Below are 17,185 nucleotides of genomic sequence, written 5' to 3' on the forward strand. Positions count from 1 at the left end.
GGCTACGGTTTGCAAGGCAGCAGATGTAAAGCAACCAAGGCAGATGCAGCTGCTTAAATCAAACTCTATTGAACAAAGTGTTTCAAAGATGATTAAAAAGCTAATAAAAGAAATGACATACTTCAATAACTGACATATAATTAACAACACAAATCAAAAAATTAATTACAAATTTGAATGAGTAAAACATTACAAAAAATTAATTGATAACAGTTAGAAAATAAAATAAGCTATAAAGAAAGATAACTTTAGATAAAATAGATTAAAAGGAGTACACCATGTACAAAGTGTGTATGAGTCCTGATCAGTGAATAAAATAACATAATCCAATGGTAAAGACTAGAAAACAGCCATCCCTGTGGTTTAAAGAAAACAAAATAAACTGGAAATAAGTTTGAATATTAGTCCAAACAGAATTTCTATAATGATCGATTCTTTCGATAGCAGATATTTATGTTCTAGAATCAGTTCTCGTACTTAAGTATAGATATTTTAGTAATTTGAGGTAAATTTGTAGTTTATCATTAACAAGAACAGTAACTATATTACTGGAATTGTCTAAATGACGGTAGGAACTACAACAGTCTGTTGCAGGGCAAACACAGAGAGAGAGAGAACCACTCACACTCACATTCACCCCTATGAGCAGCTTAGAATCACCAACTAACCTGACCCCACTCACTTCACGTTTTTCGACTGTGGGAGGAAGCCGGAGTATCCTGAGAGAACCCACACCAACATACCAACTCCGTGCAGAAAGGCCCTGGCCTGGATGAAATTCTAACCACCACACTAATGTTCAAATACCATTAAGAGCACTGCACACTGTGAGGCAACAGTGCTACTGCACCACCTGAATATCTAATCCAATAGTATTTTTTAACATCTGTTAGTTTCTTACTATTTCTTACTTTTTTCTTGAAGTTTCTTGAAGTTTGCAGCAGAATAGCTGTTTCCTCTGTTGGAAGAGGCGGCCATCTTGGAAAATGCTATCGCGTTAAAATTCTAGTGACTGACAGGATTTTTCAAATTAACGGCTCCAGAGAGACAAAGACACAAGATTGTAACAATTCTCTACTTCTCTAGTTGTGTAGTGTGTTCTCTCATAGAGTCCTCAGAGGTCAAAGAATATAAAACAGCTCACAGTAAGATGTAAAGACCAAACATGACTAAACATGACCCGTTATGGGTGGGTGGAGGTGAATGCTCTGTTCTTTCTGCTTCAGTATCTTGTCTTGATAGTTCAAACTACAGAAAACAGAATGCTCTTACAATCATCTCTACCAAGAGGTGATTGTAATGTTTGTTATGTGGTTACATGTAAGTGGATAATGTAATCCACTGTGTGTTGTTGCTTTTTCTCATACTGTTTTCTGCCAAAGCTTCACTGACTACATTTGACCATTAGATGTCCTCCAACCTCCATGAACACCAGAAGTCAGACGTCAGGGTGACGTTTACGGTGACACAGACAAAATAAATCACTGCACAAGACTTCAACTGACCAAACTTTCTTTGGTGTCCGGCTCATTTAAATTGTAGCAAACTTTAAAAATAAACTCATTTATGAACTTCACTTTGACAGTAATTTATACTTTTTTTATTATATTTTTATTGAAAAAAAAGGACTTGTTACAATAAAGTGCATTGATATTATTTAGTCGAAAAAAAAAAGACTTTTTCTTATTCCTTTTGTTTTACATTCAGGTAACAAAAAGTGATCTCGGTGCTTGACAGTGTTTACATAATCCAGCACGTTTAACTTATTTACATAAAGTACATTAGGTATAAATTATGAAGTAGATGGTCGACCTGACATTGTACAGTACATGGGAGATACACCAATTCAGAGCTGGTCTTATATTTCAAAAACCACCTTAAACCAATCAAGTGTTGGTGGAGTTGGATTTGACACTTCCTGGTTATTAATTTTTTGCTGGCTGCTAATAGCTCTTGTAAGAGCTTTGTGTCCCCTCCCCGGACCGAGCCAGCAACCAGGCCCAAGTACAAATTTACAAAATTAATATCAAATTTTATCTCAAAAACCTCACACAGAGTCTCATGAATTCCCAGCCAGTAATTATTTAAGTTAGGGCAGTCCCAAAAGATATGGGAATGATGTGCCTCTTCTGATCCACATCTTCTCCAGCATTCTGCTGTCCCATTTTTATATTTAGTTTGATGAGGGCTTTAGAAAAATCGAATAATGTTCTTCCAGCAGTGGTCTCTCCAATTAATGAACTTGTTGAGTACCAATGAAAATTACAAATCCTCTCCCAGTTCTCGTTTGTTTACCCATCCTTGATTCCAATTCCCATTTAATCTTAATATTTTGAGTAGTATCCTTCCTGGGCTGAAGAAGCACATCATATAGTTTGGAGATTGCCTTTCTCAGAGAACCAACACATGCTCATTTAACTATCTTAAACATTTCTGACTCAACCGAGTTTGGGTTTGGGATATTGCAATGTTTGTTAAAATAATCCCGCGTTTGAAGGAACCTACTTGTCTTAGGCCAGTTCTTGTTTGTAAAGATTGAAAACTCTGTAGTGTCCCTTTATGTGTGAAGGGATGGAGTGTTGTTAGTCCACTCTCTATCCAGGACTGAAATCTGGTAAATAAATGATTCTGTTTAATAAATTATGCTCATGCTTCAACATTAATATCTTTTATGAAAAATGTGGGTTCACTGTGAATTTTCATTATTGCATTTTCTTTAATCTCCTTTTTGGCTGCTCTCGTTACTGTGAACATACACATGCACTTATATTAATGCACATGTAAATGAATGTATGACGTGTATATATGAGTGTGTAGAACAATATGCAAACCAGGTTCACAGATGAAAACACTGAAACACACCTCACCTCACAGACTGAGCGTCAGACTGGTTCATGAGAAAAGAAAAGATGAAGATTCATCTTTGTGATTTTGTTTCCTGTAGATCCACGAAACACTCACTAGGGGGCGGTATAATTTTAAATATCTGTCCTACTCAGGTTTCTATTTCTTTAAATCACGAGCTCGTAATGAAATGAAACTTTACTGAGACTTTTATTGTTCAAGAACTCAGCTCAGTAGGTTATTATTTTGTGTGGCTGCATTTAGAAGTTTTGCATGAATGACAACTTCACTTGCAGACTGACAATAACCCAAATAAATATTTTAATGACTAATTCTTTTAAACATCCTGTTTTTACTCGTCTAGTTCTAGCAAACAAACCACAATTTACCTTCTTTAGATTTAAATGCTGGAAACAAAACATTTGTTTTACTGATATTATTTTTCTTTTACATGTTTGAACAGAACAGATTTTTCTGTAATGTTAAATACGGTCATTTTTCATATATTATTCCACTTAACAATAATTTAACTCTTTTGTAATCTGTAAAAAAAAAAAAGACTAAGTATCAATATGAAATAATTTAGACTGTTTGTTCTTTGTCAGAGAGCCATGCCTTTCTGTGACATTTCTTTTGCACATTTTATCTAATAAAATATTAATATCGCAGGCCTCGGCGTGTCTTTTGTTTAGAATGGCTTTGGTTGTCATACTTGAGCAGTTATTTGGGTCCTTTGTGTTTCTGTGTCACTAGCTTTTTATTGTGCAGTCATTTCCCAGCGCTATCACAAAGACAACACCCTCATCTTTCCATTAAGAAAAAACCTTCCTGTGCTGAAGGCGGGGCCACGGGAACGCGCGTCCACGACCTTCCAAGCGCGCTCCCGGGCCGTGTCTCCTTCAGCTGTGTCAGAGGAGCAGGTTGGTGTGTGAGGTTGAGCTTCCCCGCTCTGGCGCGTCTCTGCTCCTCCGGCTGAAATGGGATTTGTGCGTTCCGAGTGGACACCGACCGGCTCCTGCGCTCCTGCTTCTGTCCGCCTTCTAGTCTCCTTCAGCCGGGGAAACCCTGCAGCGCAAGTGTGAGCGCTTACATCCGCACCGAACAGCGTCTCTCTCCCTCCCTGTGAAGCCCGTTTGTTTCCCGACGCTTCATTTATGGACTAAAGAAGCTCCGAGTGAGCGTGTTTGTAATTTCCGTTCACACAGCTGAAGATGGAGACGATGATGGAGAGGGAGTGCAGCGCGCTGGGGGGGCTTTTCCAGACTGTCATTGGAGACATGAAGGTAACGCGAAAAAGACGCGATTGTTCCACCTGATCCTGGTGGTTAACATCTGTGTTACACACATCTGATGTTTAAGGCAGGGCGGCTGCTGCAGAGGCTTCTGATCTGCAGACCCTGTTGCACAAAACCAGAGAAAAGCGTTCCGCCTGTGCTGGAGATTTTAGCGACATCATTAATTTTCTAATTAGCCCGAAGTGGGAGGTGAGCGCAGTCTGCTGGTTCTTAATGTTCAGCATCTGATCGCCTGCAGCTTTCTCCAGCAAATGACTGTAGCATGTAAACCAAGCTTCATCCCGGTAACCAAACACAGCTGCAGGCTACTAATGCATCGGAGGGATGAATGGCACTGTTGCAGTGACACTGCAGGAGATAAACACACAATGAAGTGCAAAATGCTCGGTGTCCTCCCCGAGCTTCACAGAAAAAATCACACTCCCGGGGTTTTGATTGCCACAGGGGTGCGACTGCTAGGATGGGCTGCTTTAACAAAACAAACAAACAAACAAAAAACATTTCAGATATATTTCTAAATCAATCTCGTCTGTAAGAGCTGCCAGAATTGTTGTGCCAGATAAAACATTTCAGTCTCAGGCATGAAATAGTGACAGAGCTCGATTTGTTGGAAATTCAACAGCTTTGCTCAAACCTTTTAAAAATGGCTGCTTTCATTTGTTCCAGCTTTTAAAATGTGAACATTTCTGCTTGTCTTTGTTCTAATTGTTGCTTTTAACTGGGTATTTATGGCTGAATTTTCCACCTTTCTGTGTCAAACACGTCATTGATTAATTGAGGAAATAAATGGCAGCTTAATGACAGTGAACTGAGTCATTAGCTGCATTTCCCTGAGCAAGAACACAATCAGTTATGGAGACCCGATGGCTGTAACTGGGGTGTTCTGTTGTAACGTTCGTGGGGCTTTAGTGTTTGCATGTCCACCAAACTGACCCATATTTAATTTGAATGGCAGGTTGTAACTGGCAGACACCCATCAATTGCCATACACATGTAGCACATACACTGTAGGAAAGACGCAAGCTACTCATGAGCAAATGGCAACGCAATCAGACAGCAACAAGCCATAATGACCGACACTAATATGAGCTGCCATATGTTAGCCAGAGGACAGAAGTAAATTAATAGCAGCACTTTGTGTAATAATCAGTATATGCAGATGAGAAGTGGTTAATTGTAGATGAACTCTGGTGACAAACCAGTAAAATAGCAGAAGTACGTTACAGAGAACTGACTTCCCATCAGCCCCTCCATCCTGGGTCCTGCTGCGCCAGGCTGGCTGTGGTTCAGGATTTATGAGTTTTATTGAGTCAGATTATCTCTTTGAGAAAAAGATCTGTTTTCCAAAATAGACCTGAAGACATGAAGCATTCAAATTCAAATTCAAATTTTTATTTGTCAGGTACACAGTCATACACAGTACGATATGTAGTGAAATGCTTGGACAACTGCTCGTGACCGAAAGAAAACAAAAAAGGAAAAGGCTATGAATACGATAGGAAATAAATATGAAAAATTAAAAAGGGTAAATTTAACTAGGAAGGAATAAAATATAAATTAAGGTTAAAAATGAAATAACTGTACAACACAAATTAGAATGAAGGGTAAATTTAACTGGGAAGAATAAGATAAAATATATAAATTAAAGTTGAAAATAAAATAACTGTACAACAAAATACACAATACACAATATAGAACTATATAAGAATGTATGAAGAAATCTAAATATAAATAAATATATACACAATAACAGCAGCTGTACAAGTATTAACCGGAAATGAAGAATATAGTGACCAGTGTTGTGCAAAACCAAAGTCCAGAAAGTCCAGTGTGTGTGTAAGAACCATATGTGTGGGTCAGTACTGTGTGGTGGTGTGATTGAGAGACCGTATCGCCTGCGGGAAGAAGCTCCTCCTCAGTCTCTCTGTGTTGGTCTTCAGGGAGCGGAATCGCTTTCCTGACCTCAGCAGAGAGAACAGTCTGTTGTTGGGATGGCTGAGGTCCTTCACCATCTTCCTGGCCTTGGTCCAGCACCGCCTGCTGTAGATTGAGTGCAGGTCAGGGAGCTCGGAGCGGATGGTGCGCTCAGCTGATCGCACAACCCTCTGTAGAGCTCGTCTGTCCTGCATGGTGCTGTTCCCGAACCAGGTTAAGATGTTTCCCGTCAGGATGCTCTCTATGGTGCACGAGTAAAAGTTCCTGAGCACCTTGGAGGGCAGTTGGAAGTCTCTCAAGCGTCTGAGGTGGTAGAGACGCTGTCGGGCCTTTTTCACCACGGTGTTGATGTGACAGGACCATGACAGGTCCTGCGTGATGTGAACTCCGAGGTATTTGAAGCTGTCCACTCTCTCCACTGGGCACTCGTTGATGACGGGGGTCTGGTAGTTCCTCTCCTGCTTAGTGCTGAAGTCCACTATCAGCTCCTTTGTCTTTTCTGATAAACACACGGTGAGCGTGAGGACACGGCACAGCTAAGACCAGATATTAACAAAATGAGTTTTATTAACAAAGCCAGTTATGAGTCCAGCTAATATCTTCAGTCTGTTTTCATTCTATAGTTTGATGCTTATCTGAATTGGATGTTGAATATGGAGCTCCTGATGAGTCAAACTGTGTATTATTTTGTAAAAGTCAGCATCACTGTCTTTGGGTAAAGTAACAACAGGACAGTCAGAGGTAGAGTAAACAAACAAAGCCACAGATCTCAGTCTTTTCTACATTTAAAGGAACAGTTTATTTAAGAACTGAGGCATTTTTTTTGTAACCTTTGACAACACTCAGTAAATATTTGGCAACTTAGAAGACCTCCTGCTGTTATTTAGAAAGCCAAAGCTTAGGATTTCAGCTGCTTGGAGTCCTTCTTTTTTGTATTTTTGGTTCAGATGTTTTCACTGTGAGGCAAGTCTGGACTTCAGGATTCAGTTCAGTTTTATTTATAAAGCGCCAAATCACCACAGCAGTCGCCTCAAGCCACTGACAGTATTAGGATGCTGTTGATTAACAACACTCGTTGTGTATTCTTTCCTTGTTGTTGTGCCAATACCTGTGCATATTATTCAGCATTAGTGGGGCCTTCACTGATGTGCAAGTTACAAGGAATTACCTCCAGTTTGTTCATGTAAGTAGGCAGTCTTCTTCTGGAGTCCCGCAGGGTTCTGTGCTAGGACCACGCTTCCTTTAGTTGCATTGTTATGCAGATGATACCCGACTCTATCTGTCCATGAAGCCAGATCAATTAGTTGAACTGCTGGAATGTTTTAAGGACCTGACTTCTAATTTCTCATTTCTAAATTGAGATAAACCTGAGTTTATTGTACTCATGATCTGATATTAATTGAGTGCTATAAAAATAAAACAGAAATAAATGACCTTTGTCACAGGTCATAATGCAGTGCTGTGGTGAAGATCAGAGATTTCTGCAGATTCTCTGATATAACTCACAAATTATTTACTTTATGTTACATTAAAACATGTTAACGATCGACTCTTAGCTTCTTAGGGAGGCTCCTTGGAAAGTAAATAAATAAAAGGAATTAATTGTGAGATATTTCACCAGATTTTTCAAATCTCATATTAAATTAAAAATGAGTCCATTCCATAGTTTTTATATTTGTAATGTTTTCAGTTTAATATGGCTTTTAAATGGTTTGTAACAAGTTGAAGTTTCTGTTTGTTAACATTTACAAGGTTTTCTGGTACAACATGTACGTCTTACCTTCCCCTACTGTAACAGTGAGGTCCTGGCCCCTTTGTAAATTAGTCTCTGGTTCACAAAGCTCTTTAATGCGGGGTTCACACTACACAATGCTGTTGTTTAAGAAGATGTCAGATCAGGTAATTAGAGTGGGAGACAAATGACAGACTATGCGTTGGTCCCCTGACAAGTCGTAGCTTGCACATTTTTCACAACCTGAGTGATATCACCAGAAAGTGGTGCCGGCGAAGCACCACAAAGATGGTGGCAAACGTGCTGTGTTGGCATGGAAAAGCGCTTTGGATGCCCGTAGTGTGGATATGTTTTAAAAGTCTGAAGCCAAATGTATTCTTAGGTCATGGTGAACAGTCCAAGGTGCAGCACTGATTGTTGTCAGCCATATGCTAGATTAGATAAAACGGTCATCAGTCGTTTACAGACCCGACTCCTGACATCTTCAGGCTGTTTTCCTGCTGATATCATGTAGCTGGGACCTGACCCAAGCCAATGAATCAATGCAACTGTTTTCCTGCAAAGGTTCTGACATCATGAGCACCTAATAATACACACGAAAGTTAAAGATACTTTATTCTCATTTTTATCTTAATTGCTGAATTATCGTCATCATCCACCGCCGTTTGGATCAGACATGTGAGTCACAGATGGTCAAAGGTTTCCTTTTGTTAGTGGAAATGTGTGTGGGTGGAAATGGCTTCCACTCTGTCAGTGGGGAGACTCCAGTCTCCTGCGTTTCATTGTCTTTTACATGCAGACGTTTTGTCTGCGTGTTTGTGTTTGTGGTGTGCCCGGCCTGATGAAAGCCTCCCGACTCCCTCTGTCATACTTTGTGTTAACATGTAAAGTGATCGCTTTTGTATTGCTTTTAAAGTGATGCTGGATTCCTGTCACCTGGTCCTCAAACATTTGGAAGCTTTGAAGGTTTCATGTTGTAAGTTCTTCCTCTTGTAAGAATGATTTTGATACACACCATGAAAGACTGACTGTTTACGGACTGCTGGGAAAAGCACATGTCGAGAACTTTTAGTGTGGTTTTACTTTTTCAGTTGTTCATGGCACTGTTTGGCTTTAGGTGTCATGTAACTGCGCTCATGAGATTGACCTCCTACCCTCATTTTATTAAGATGAGGGCATAAAACAAGCATTGTGGCCTCTTTTCACTTCACTCATATCCTCCCTTCAAAATATTTCACGCTCAGTTTGTTATGATGTGCTTAGCATGTTGTGTACATGCAAAAGGTTTCCTGCATCGTGCTGTATGAATGTGAGGGTGTTTGGCAGCGTGCAGTCCATCATCTCCACATCACTGTGCTGTTTAAATGGAAGCAGACACATAACTGTTGATCCGTTTAAGTGGAACCGATCTGGATGTTTTTCCCTGGAGGAGAAACGGCTTCATCCTCTCATACTGTGAGCTGCTTGACTCTGAGCTGTGTGTGCCTTTAAACTTTCATTGTGCGTTCGCATTATGAACGGACAGTGAACTGTGGGTTTAGATAGTTTCTTTGACGTGCTTCGTGCAGCATATTTATGGTGTTAAAGATGGATTAAGCCTGATTTGTCTGATTTTTCTCTGGGTACTCCAGCTTCCTCCCACAGTCCAAGTACATGCAGTTAGTGGGGTTGGGTTAATTGATGCTTCTAAGTTGTCCATAGGTGTAAATGTTAATGTGAATGGTTGTCTGTCTTTATGTGTTAGCCCTGTTATAGATTGGCGAGCTGTCCAGCGTGGGACATTTACCCTGCCACCCTGAAGTGGATGGATTGTATAACAGAGACAAAGATGTGTGTTAGCATCTAGCAGACATAAATGTCCCAAACTTCTGTTTGAATGCTTTGTTGTTGTACTTCTGTAGTGTGTGAATCAAGCGTTGTGGGATGTGCACTGTGCCTTTTGGAGGTTGTTGACGTAGCTCCTTTGTAGATACTAAACTGCTCTTACTCTCAGACATGCCCAGGATTGCCTCATTGTATAGCATTGATCTTACCTTATGACATTTTTATATCATGTAAAAATTTTACCAGTATTTTCATACATATTGTGATACATCACAGACCTAATGACACCAAACCAACACAATAGACAAACAATGTAACTAGCTAGCAGTAGTGTTTCCATCAGCTGTGGTAACATAACTTCTGCTGGTTGGAAATAAGCTTGTAATCCTTTTCCTACATTTTGCTTCCAATGAGGCAGCTATTGAGGGTAAGCATGAATGCATGAACGTGCTTATATGCTCAAAGCAGCGAGTATTGAGGAAGTATGTGATTTAAAATGCAGCAGGTTCTTTGTCTGTCTAATGAATATGCTCCATTATTTGCTTTGTATACACTCGCTGAGCCCGTCTGTGGTTGTTTGCTGGAAATGATGGGTTGTTTTTAATATGTGGGTAGAGGAGAGACTCAGTCATGCAGCCTGAATGAAAAGTAAAGGAAGTCAGAAAGTACGCGGAGCTCCAGAGTAATGTGACCGTTTTCCACTTTTTAATGCCAAACAATTTATTTACATTGGATGTCAGATGAATATCATCCTTTCTAAACAAAACTGATCAACTCTGTTCACATAAACCAAAGCAATACTAATAAAATGAAGATGGTTAAATCTTGTTTTGTCTGAAGAATCTTAAATAAGAGCACAGTTGTATAAAACACAAGTAATCAAAGTGGTTTTTACTGATTAAGCTACTAGATCGAAGTATTTCATGTTAAAACTCCTGTTAGGTTAGCTGATGGTTTTAAATCCCTGACAGCAGTGAGCTTCCCAAACAGGATAATGCAGATCCAAGCCCACAGGAGCAGCTCATAGGGCAGAAGAAGACTTTGACCGAGCCTCCAGGAGTTTCCTCCTGCGTGTCTTTTTAATAAATGGATGTGAGTCAATCCGGGACATTCTTTAAAAAGGACGTCAGACATTAATGAGAGTGCAAGGCCATTATCAACTCATTAGTTTCCCCTCCATCTCATTTTGAAGTTGCTGCTAACGTGTTTTACAGCATTTACCTCAGGGCAGCAATTAAACAAGACGGGCACATAAAGAAACAAACTGGAGCCATTAGACCACTGGGTGGGGACATATTAGGGATATGTGGGTGTGTGTGACGCATAAAGTATATGAGTGCATTTATATATATTTGTTAAGTCAGACATCAAATGAAAGATCGGACAAAAAATAAATGCTATAAAATAATCCTTATCCTCCTATATACTGTAGATATAAACATGCATGCTTACATCCGTACCCACACCTACATCTATAAATGTAAATATTCAGGAATATTATATATATGCATAATGTCATGATTAATCACTCCCAGACTTAATCAGACGGAGCCGATCCAGAGCGGGACAAAAAAACAGACCTCGAGGAGGGAGTCGGTTTTATCAGGTGGAAAATGGTCGATTCATTTTGGCATTGTATGTTATAGAAGAAGTCAGCGACCTGGTGACCTGTGCATGCTGCCCACCCCCTGTGGTTCCCAAATCAGTCCTGACTCAGTGACCTTTAATCGGGTTGAAACAGAGGTGGTTGGTCGTTTGGTTTGGTACCTGCGTGGCACTTTTCTACTCAGCCGAGCGCTCACCCAGTCACACACACATTCATTCAGTGCTTTGATCTAACATGATTTCTAACATTCACACTGCAAGCAATTCATTAGGAGCAACTTGAGCTTCAGTATCTTTCCTGAGGGTATTTCAGCATGCGGACTTGAGGAATCTGGGATTAATCCATTGACTTTCCAGTTGGTAGACGACCCATTCCTGAGTCACCCCAAGTTTGGTGTGCATGTGTGTATATTTGTTCACCAAAGATATATGAGGTAGTACTCCTGTTCGAAAGATGTCCCGTGAACGATTACACCAGAACCAGCAGCAGGTGAGGAGTGTGCTTCTATCCCGTGATCACGGAGGTTGGACCCGCTGCAGTCCAGGGCGATGGAGTTGAAATTCATTGGGCTGATTACTCAGTTATATAAACTTTAAGAAGCAAAACCTTTAAGACAGTCGTTCGCATACACAAACGCACACACGCACTGATTAGCAAGTAGACACAACTCTCTCCACCCAGCAACCTCAGATAAACTAAGACTGAACATTAATGTTGTGATGACATCAGTGTGTAAAGTGTTTTTTGCTACTAAACAACAAGGCTTTCATGTGTGAGAGAGGGAGTGTAAGTAATGGACATGAGCACATTCGCTTGATGCTAATTGCCATTTGTCTTGAACTGAAGCCTTAATCACCTCAGACCTATAATAAGCCTGGTCTCTTTCTGCAGCGGGCTGCTGGTTAGACTGGTCTGTGAGTCAGGATTGTCATGGAAACATCACGAACAAAGCTGCAGCATTGACTTTGGTTCTCTGGCCAAATGGGTCACTTTGTTTTATTGTAGTGGTGCTGACATTGACTCGTGGGGAGTGAACTCTTGGCTGGCATCTGATTTAATTAAATGTAGGTACTACTACTGAAAATCAGCATAATAAAAACATATAAACAGCAGTAGCAGCACCCTTTGTGCTTATCCTGTAACACAGAAATGAAAGACACTCATTTGCTTTTGTATTTTTCGGAGACTTGAAGAAGATCGAATCAGTGTGGCACATATATTGTGTGCAGATGCAAATCTGCTACCACCTGCCAGCGTAACGTTAACAAAGGAAATTAGGGCTGACATATCCACCATACAGTATTCAATTCAGTTTTATTCATACAGCACCAAATCATAACAAGAGTCTCCTCAAGGCGCTTTATATTGTAAGGTAGGTCCTACAATAATACATTCAGAGAAAAACCCAACAATCATATGACCCCCTATGAGCAGCACTTTGGCAACAGTGGGAAGGAAAAACTCCCTTTTAACAGGAAGAAACCTCCAGCAGAACCAGGCTCAGGGAGGGGCGGGGCCATCTGCTGTGATTGGTTGGGGAGAGAGAAGGAAGACAAGATAAAGGCTGTATCCCAATTCAGGGTCTGCAGCCTTAAAGTACGCAGCCTTAATGGTCCACCAGGGCCGCGTACTCAAAGACCGCTAAGGCCGGAAGTGCGAGGCTTGTGAAATGGGACGGTCTAGCCTCTGTTGCGCTGCCCAGGTTGCCTAGCAACCATGATACTAACAGCTGGAAACGTGTCATACAGCTGTGTTTGACAGAAATGAAGGAGAAAATCTTTTGTTCATTTGTTTGTTTCTACATGAGCTTTGATCATTCTCTGTAAGATTAAGCTCAGCTATTGAACGGCGTATATTTTAAAGTAAAGGCTTTAAAACCAAGTTAGTACAAACGTCACTAATGTCACATGACTTTGCAGACATGTGGCCAACAGGAATGTTTAATGTTCTTCGTTATTAAACATTTGCACATAAATAAGTGACATAATATTCAGTACTTAAAGTTTACTCTTCGGCCGCCCCTCATCCGCCGTTTTTTTTCAGGCAAAATTATCCACACCCACCGCCGCGCTATGCATTCTGGGATATGTTGGACCATGAAGTGAAATGAAGGACGCATTTGAGGGCCGCATTTCGAGCAGCCTTTGAATTGGGACAGCGTTCGGCGCGCCGCTGTGACGTAATCGGCCTTGAAATGCGGCCTTTAAGGCTGCAGACCCTGAATTGGGATGCAGCCAAAGACATGTTGTGGAAGATTGGTTGGTTGTCCAGTTTGTGCCTGTATAAAATGATATAAATGCAGAGAAACATGTCTGAGGTAATTTTGCAGTAGTGTCATCAGAAAGAACTCAGTCACCTGCAGCGTGTGTTGCAGAGACTGAATTAAAGTTGCGATTAACATTTTGTGCAGTCTGTATGTGAAGGATGGGCATAACTTCCAATTTGACATAAACACCTTAAACCTCCATTTTTTATTTTTTTATTTTTTTTTTTACATTTTTTTTATTTATTTTTTTTTTGTAATAGCCGGTTTAGGACAACTCCCAGATACAGAAAGATATCTGGGAGTTGTTGTGTAGACATCTATGGATAAATTAACTGAGCTCTCACTTGATTTATGACCTCAGCAATCAGGCTGATGAGCATTAATTCCACCTGTTTTTGAAGAAACATAGATTCAGAACTGGGGAAAAACCAGCTTATTCTCAGTAGCTAATAGCTTGAAATTTAAGTCTTTAGCCAATAAGCGCGCAACGTCCCTCAGGTTCACAGTTTGATAGGTCTGTTGGGCGGATCGATGTTTATCTAGCTTTCAGCATAAAGAAATATCTATTAGGTGAAGCAACCTTGTGTTTTCTGTCATCTACCTGCCTGATATTTCGCCTGTATGATGTCCCCAGTTTAAATTGTGAGTGATCTCTGTGGACGAGGTAGCAGTCCTTACACAGAAACATTAAAGAAGCAGAAAGACTCAAGCAAGGATTGTATGGTTTGAAGCTCTTGCAGGTGTTCACAGAGCCATACAAAAAACAGAGGGATGGATTCCTGAAGGACCAGCATGCTGCTGCCACCTTTGGTTGTTGCCACGGTGACAATTTATGTCGTCAGTGACTGATGGATGCAGCGACCCTGGCCTCGCCTGTGTGTCCAAGAGGAGATAGAGAGAATGCAATGAGGTGTGGGCGTGTGTGCGTGCACAGCATTAGAGAGAGGAAAGGATGAATGAGTAGGAAAGAGCTGGAAGAGGACATGACAGTGCATATGATAAATGTGTGTGTGAGGAGGGGGGGGGGGTGAGGAAGAGGGGGAGAAAGGGAGGAAATATGCAGGTGTTGAATATGGATGAAAGGAAACAAAGAAAACAAACATGTGACACAGAAACTGTGTGTGAGATTGGGTGAGGATGCACGCACATGTGATCCTCCCCTCCTCACACACATCCTTCTCTGTGTGAAGCCCCTCTGCAGCCACCGGTGCTCCGGCAGCAGGGTTGCCATGGTAATGTAATCCAGGCAATGACGCTCGGCATCTCTCTCACAATCAGAGGAAGGCTGAACACACCCAGCTCAGCTGCACCGTGAGAAGAGCAGTGGGAGCAAAAAAAGGAGGGGGGGGGGGGCAGCACCCACAAAGTGCAGCCGAGAGGTGGAGGCGTGCCGGCTCTCCACAGGATCACAGGGTGGAAACGTTCACGGTCTTTATGTACGGCTCCTGTGCCGTGCATTCGTTTAGTGAGTTATTGGACGTTTTGGCTCATTCGGACCACTTCCTGTGCAGAAGTAAGCGACACCGTCTTAAAGCCTTGTGTTGCCTTCCTAATGATGGAGGTCAGATAGAAGCAGTCTGTAAAAACACAAGACACATGAACCATTGAGTCAAATGTACCAAATCTATAAAATGAAATTCAAAAAATGAGAATAGAGTTTACATTGTTGGTAGTTTTGCTGTATTTTGGACTGCAGTGTTCCCCTGTGGAGATCCTTCGGGTTAGTGCAATCAAAAATAGTGAAAGAACCAAATACGTTTTGTATGGGTTCAGGTCGCCCGACACTTTAATGAAGTCTGGGATAAAAGCTTAGTGGCTGAAGGTGTGTGCATACCTTTCTTGTATATTTTACTACATTGTGATACTAATAATGCACTATGCAATGATAAAGCATCACAACATAATATATCAGTAGGATTTTGAAATTTGGTGACAGTATTCTGTCTAGACAACCAAACCCTGTGAGGGAAGACGGCTCAGATCTGTCGCTGCAGTTTAAAAAGAAAGAAGCTCCACCCGTCCTGAAGGCATCAGGAGACTCCTCCTGACATTAGAAGCGTAGCCTGGTTTGTCTCGCTGTGGTTGGCTGCAGTGGCTCGGTGTTTCCCTCCATGCGGCCTACTTTCTGAACACGCATCCGTCGCAGCGACTGGCTGCTCAGTCCTGCTACACCCAGGCAGCAGACCTACTGTATTTGCATGCCTGGGGGCGCTTGTTTGGCCTCCTCCTAGATGGGTGGGTGGTTGGAGGGAGATATGGATCGGTTGTATTGATCTGTCTCCTTGTTGTCTGTTTGTTAACTGCTGTGTCTGATTCTCAGGATTTATGTGTTTGGAGCCTGAAGAGGCGTGCGTGGGTTTTGAGTTTGGTTGAGTTATCTGTATATTTATATTTAACAGATAACCCAGACTGTGGGACCTTTGGGTGAAGAACAACTGTATGATAATGAGTATGTCTGCAATAGAGATCTCATTAATCTCATCCCCATCATTTCTATTGACACACTGACCTGATACGTTGGGTTTATAGCACTGCTGTCTCTGGCTTTAAGTGCTGATTTGTCTTAATTGAATGCGTTTCTTTTGTCAAAGCTTCATTTTTTTTTTTAGATTAAAGCTGCAAAATGTAAGACAAAAAATCTTCCCCACATTTTTTGCTTTCACTGATATAAAACTGTGGATTATTTGATATTTTCCTCATAATTTTCTTTCTTTTTCCTTCAGGGCAGTTACCCCGTCTGGGATGACTTCATCAGCAAGGCCAGCAAACTACAGTCACAGCTAAGGTAAAAATGCTTATTACATGTCGTAACATGTTTATTTACAAAAGACCAAATAAAGGGTTTAAAAATGACTTACTTGAGGGGAAAAGAAGAGCGAGAGGTTGAGCCACTGGCATAGGCCCGGCCCACATCTTCAGACGCCCCGAGTCTGTCATCAGAGACGGCACCTAGAACTCAGAGACGCAGATCACACAGGAGCCGAGCAATGACAGGAGACGGGGTGACACACAGCAGGAGATTGAAGGGTTTTCTCCAGCCTGGCTCCTGTAACGACAGCATCAAAGAACTGAAAATAACACGCAAGCGAACAAGTGAAGAAAACACAAATATACAAAAAACGCACCAGAGACAAAAAGTAAAAAATAAAGCAGGAAATCCTGCAAAACATGCAAGTCTCAATTCATGCAATCATGCAATAAAGTGCAGAGTACTGATGAATGTGTCACTATCTTATCTGTTCAACGTGTTTGATCAGCTTCCTGAAAACAGCGATTGTGTTCAGTGCAGAAGTTGCTCTTGTTGTGTTGCTCTGAGAGCATTTACACGAACTTTCTCAGAATCGGTCCAGTAGCACCAAACTGTGGCTTCTCATTGGTTTATGAAGAAGGTTATTTAGTTTCAGAAATGCAAAACTTTTGGGTCTCTGTATCCTTATTGAGCTGTTTTATATTGATTATTTATACATAGAGAATCATATTCATTGCTGTTTTAACCTTAAGATAAAAGGAAGCGTACCCACATCCTGAGAGTGTGCATAACCTGAGCTCCTGAACATCCAATCAGTCTGCTTCATTAGGTGTCTAAATGTCAGGCTCACCTCTCCTGTCACCTCATCCCTGACGTCCTGACACGCACGCACGGCTGAAGGTTGCCACCATCAATAGAAACATGTACACACACA

The 17,185-nt window shown here is 41.2% G+C and overlaps 1 protein-coding gene across 2 annotated transcripts in view; it reads left to right on the plus strand.

Moving 5' to 3' along the window:
• Positions 1 to 3,674: 3,674 nt before the first annotated feature.
• Positions 3,675 to 17,185, plus strand: part of LOC101478588 (MTSS I-BAR domain containing 1) — a 68,993-nt gene continuing 55,482 nt past the window's right edge. For both annotated transcript variants that reach the window (XM_004574236.4, XM_004574237.4), the window contains exons 1-2: positions 3,675 to 4,127; positions 16,226 to 16,287. In XM_004574236.4, coding sequence (XP_004574293.1) covers positions 4,056 to 4,127; positions 16,226 to 16,287 — 134 coding nt within the window. In that variant the 5' untranslated portion in view covers positions 3,675 to 4,055. The remainder of the gene's footprint in view (positions 4,128 to 16,225; positions 16,288 to 17,185) is intronic.

The sequence above is a fragment of the Maylandia zebra genome, linkage group LG22 (assembly GCF_041146795.1).
Source record: "Maylandia zebra isolate NMK-2024a linkage group LG22, Mzebra_GT3a, whole genome shotgun sequence".
In the NCBI taxonomy this organism is placed as follows: domain Eukaryota; kingdom Metazoa; phylum Chordata; class Actinopteri; order Cichliformes; family Cichlidae; genus Maylandia; species Maylandia zebra.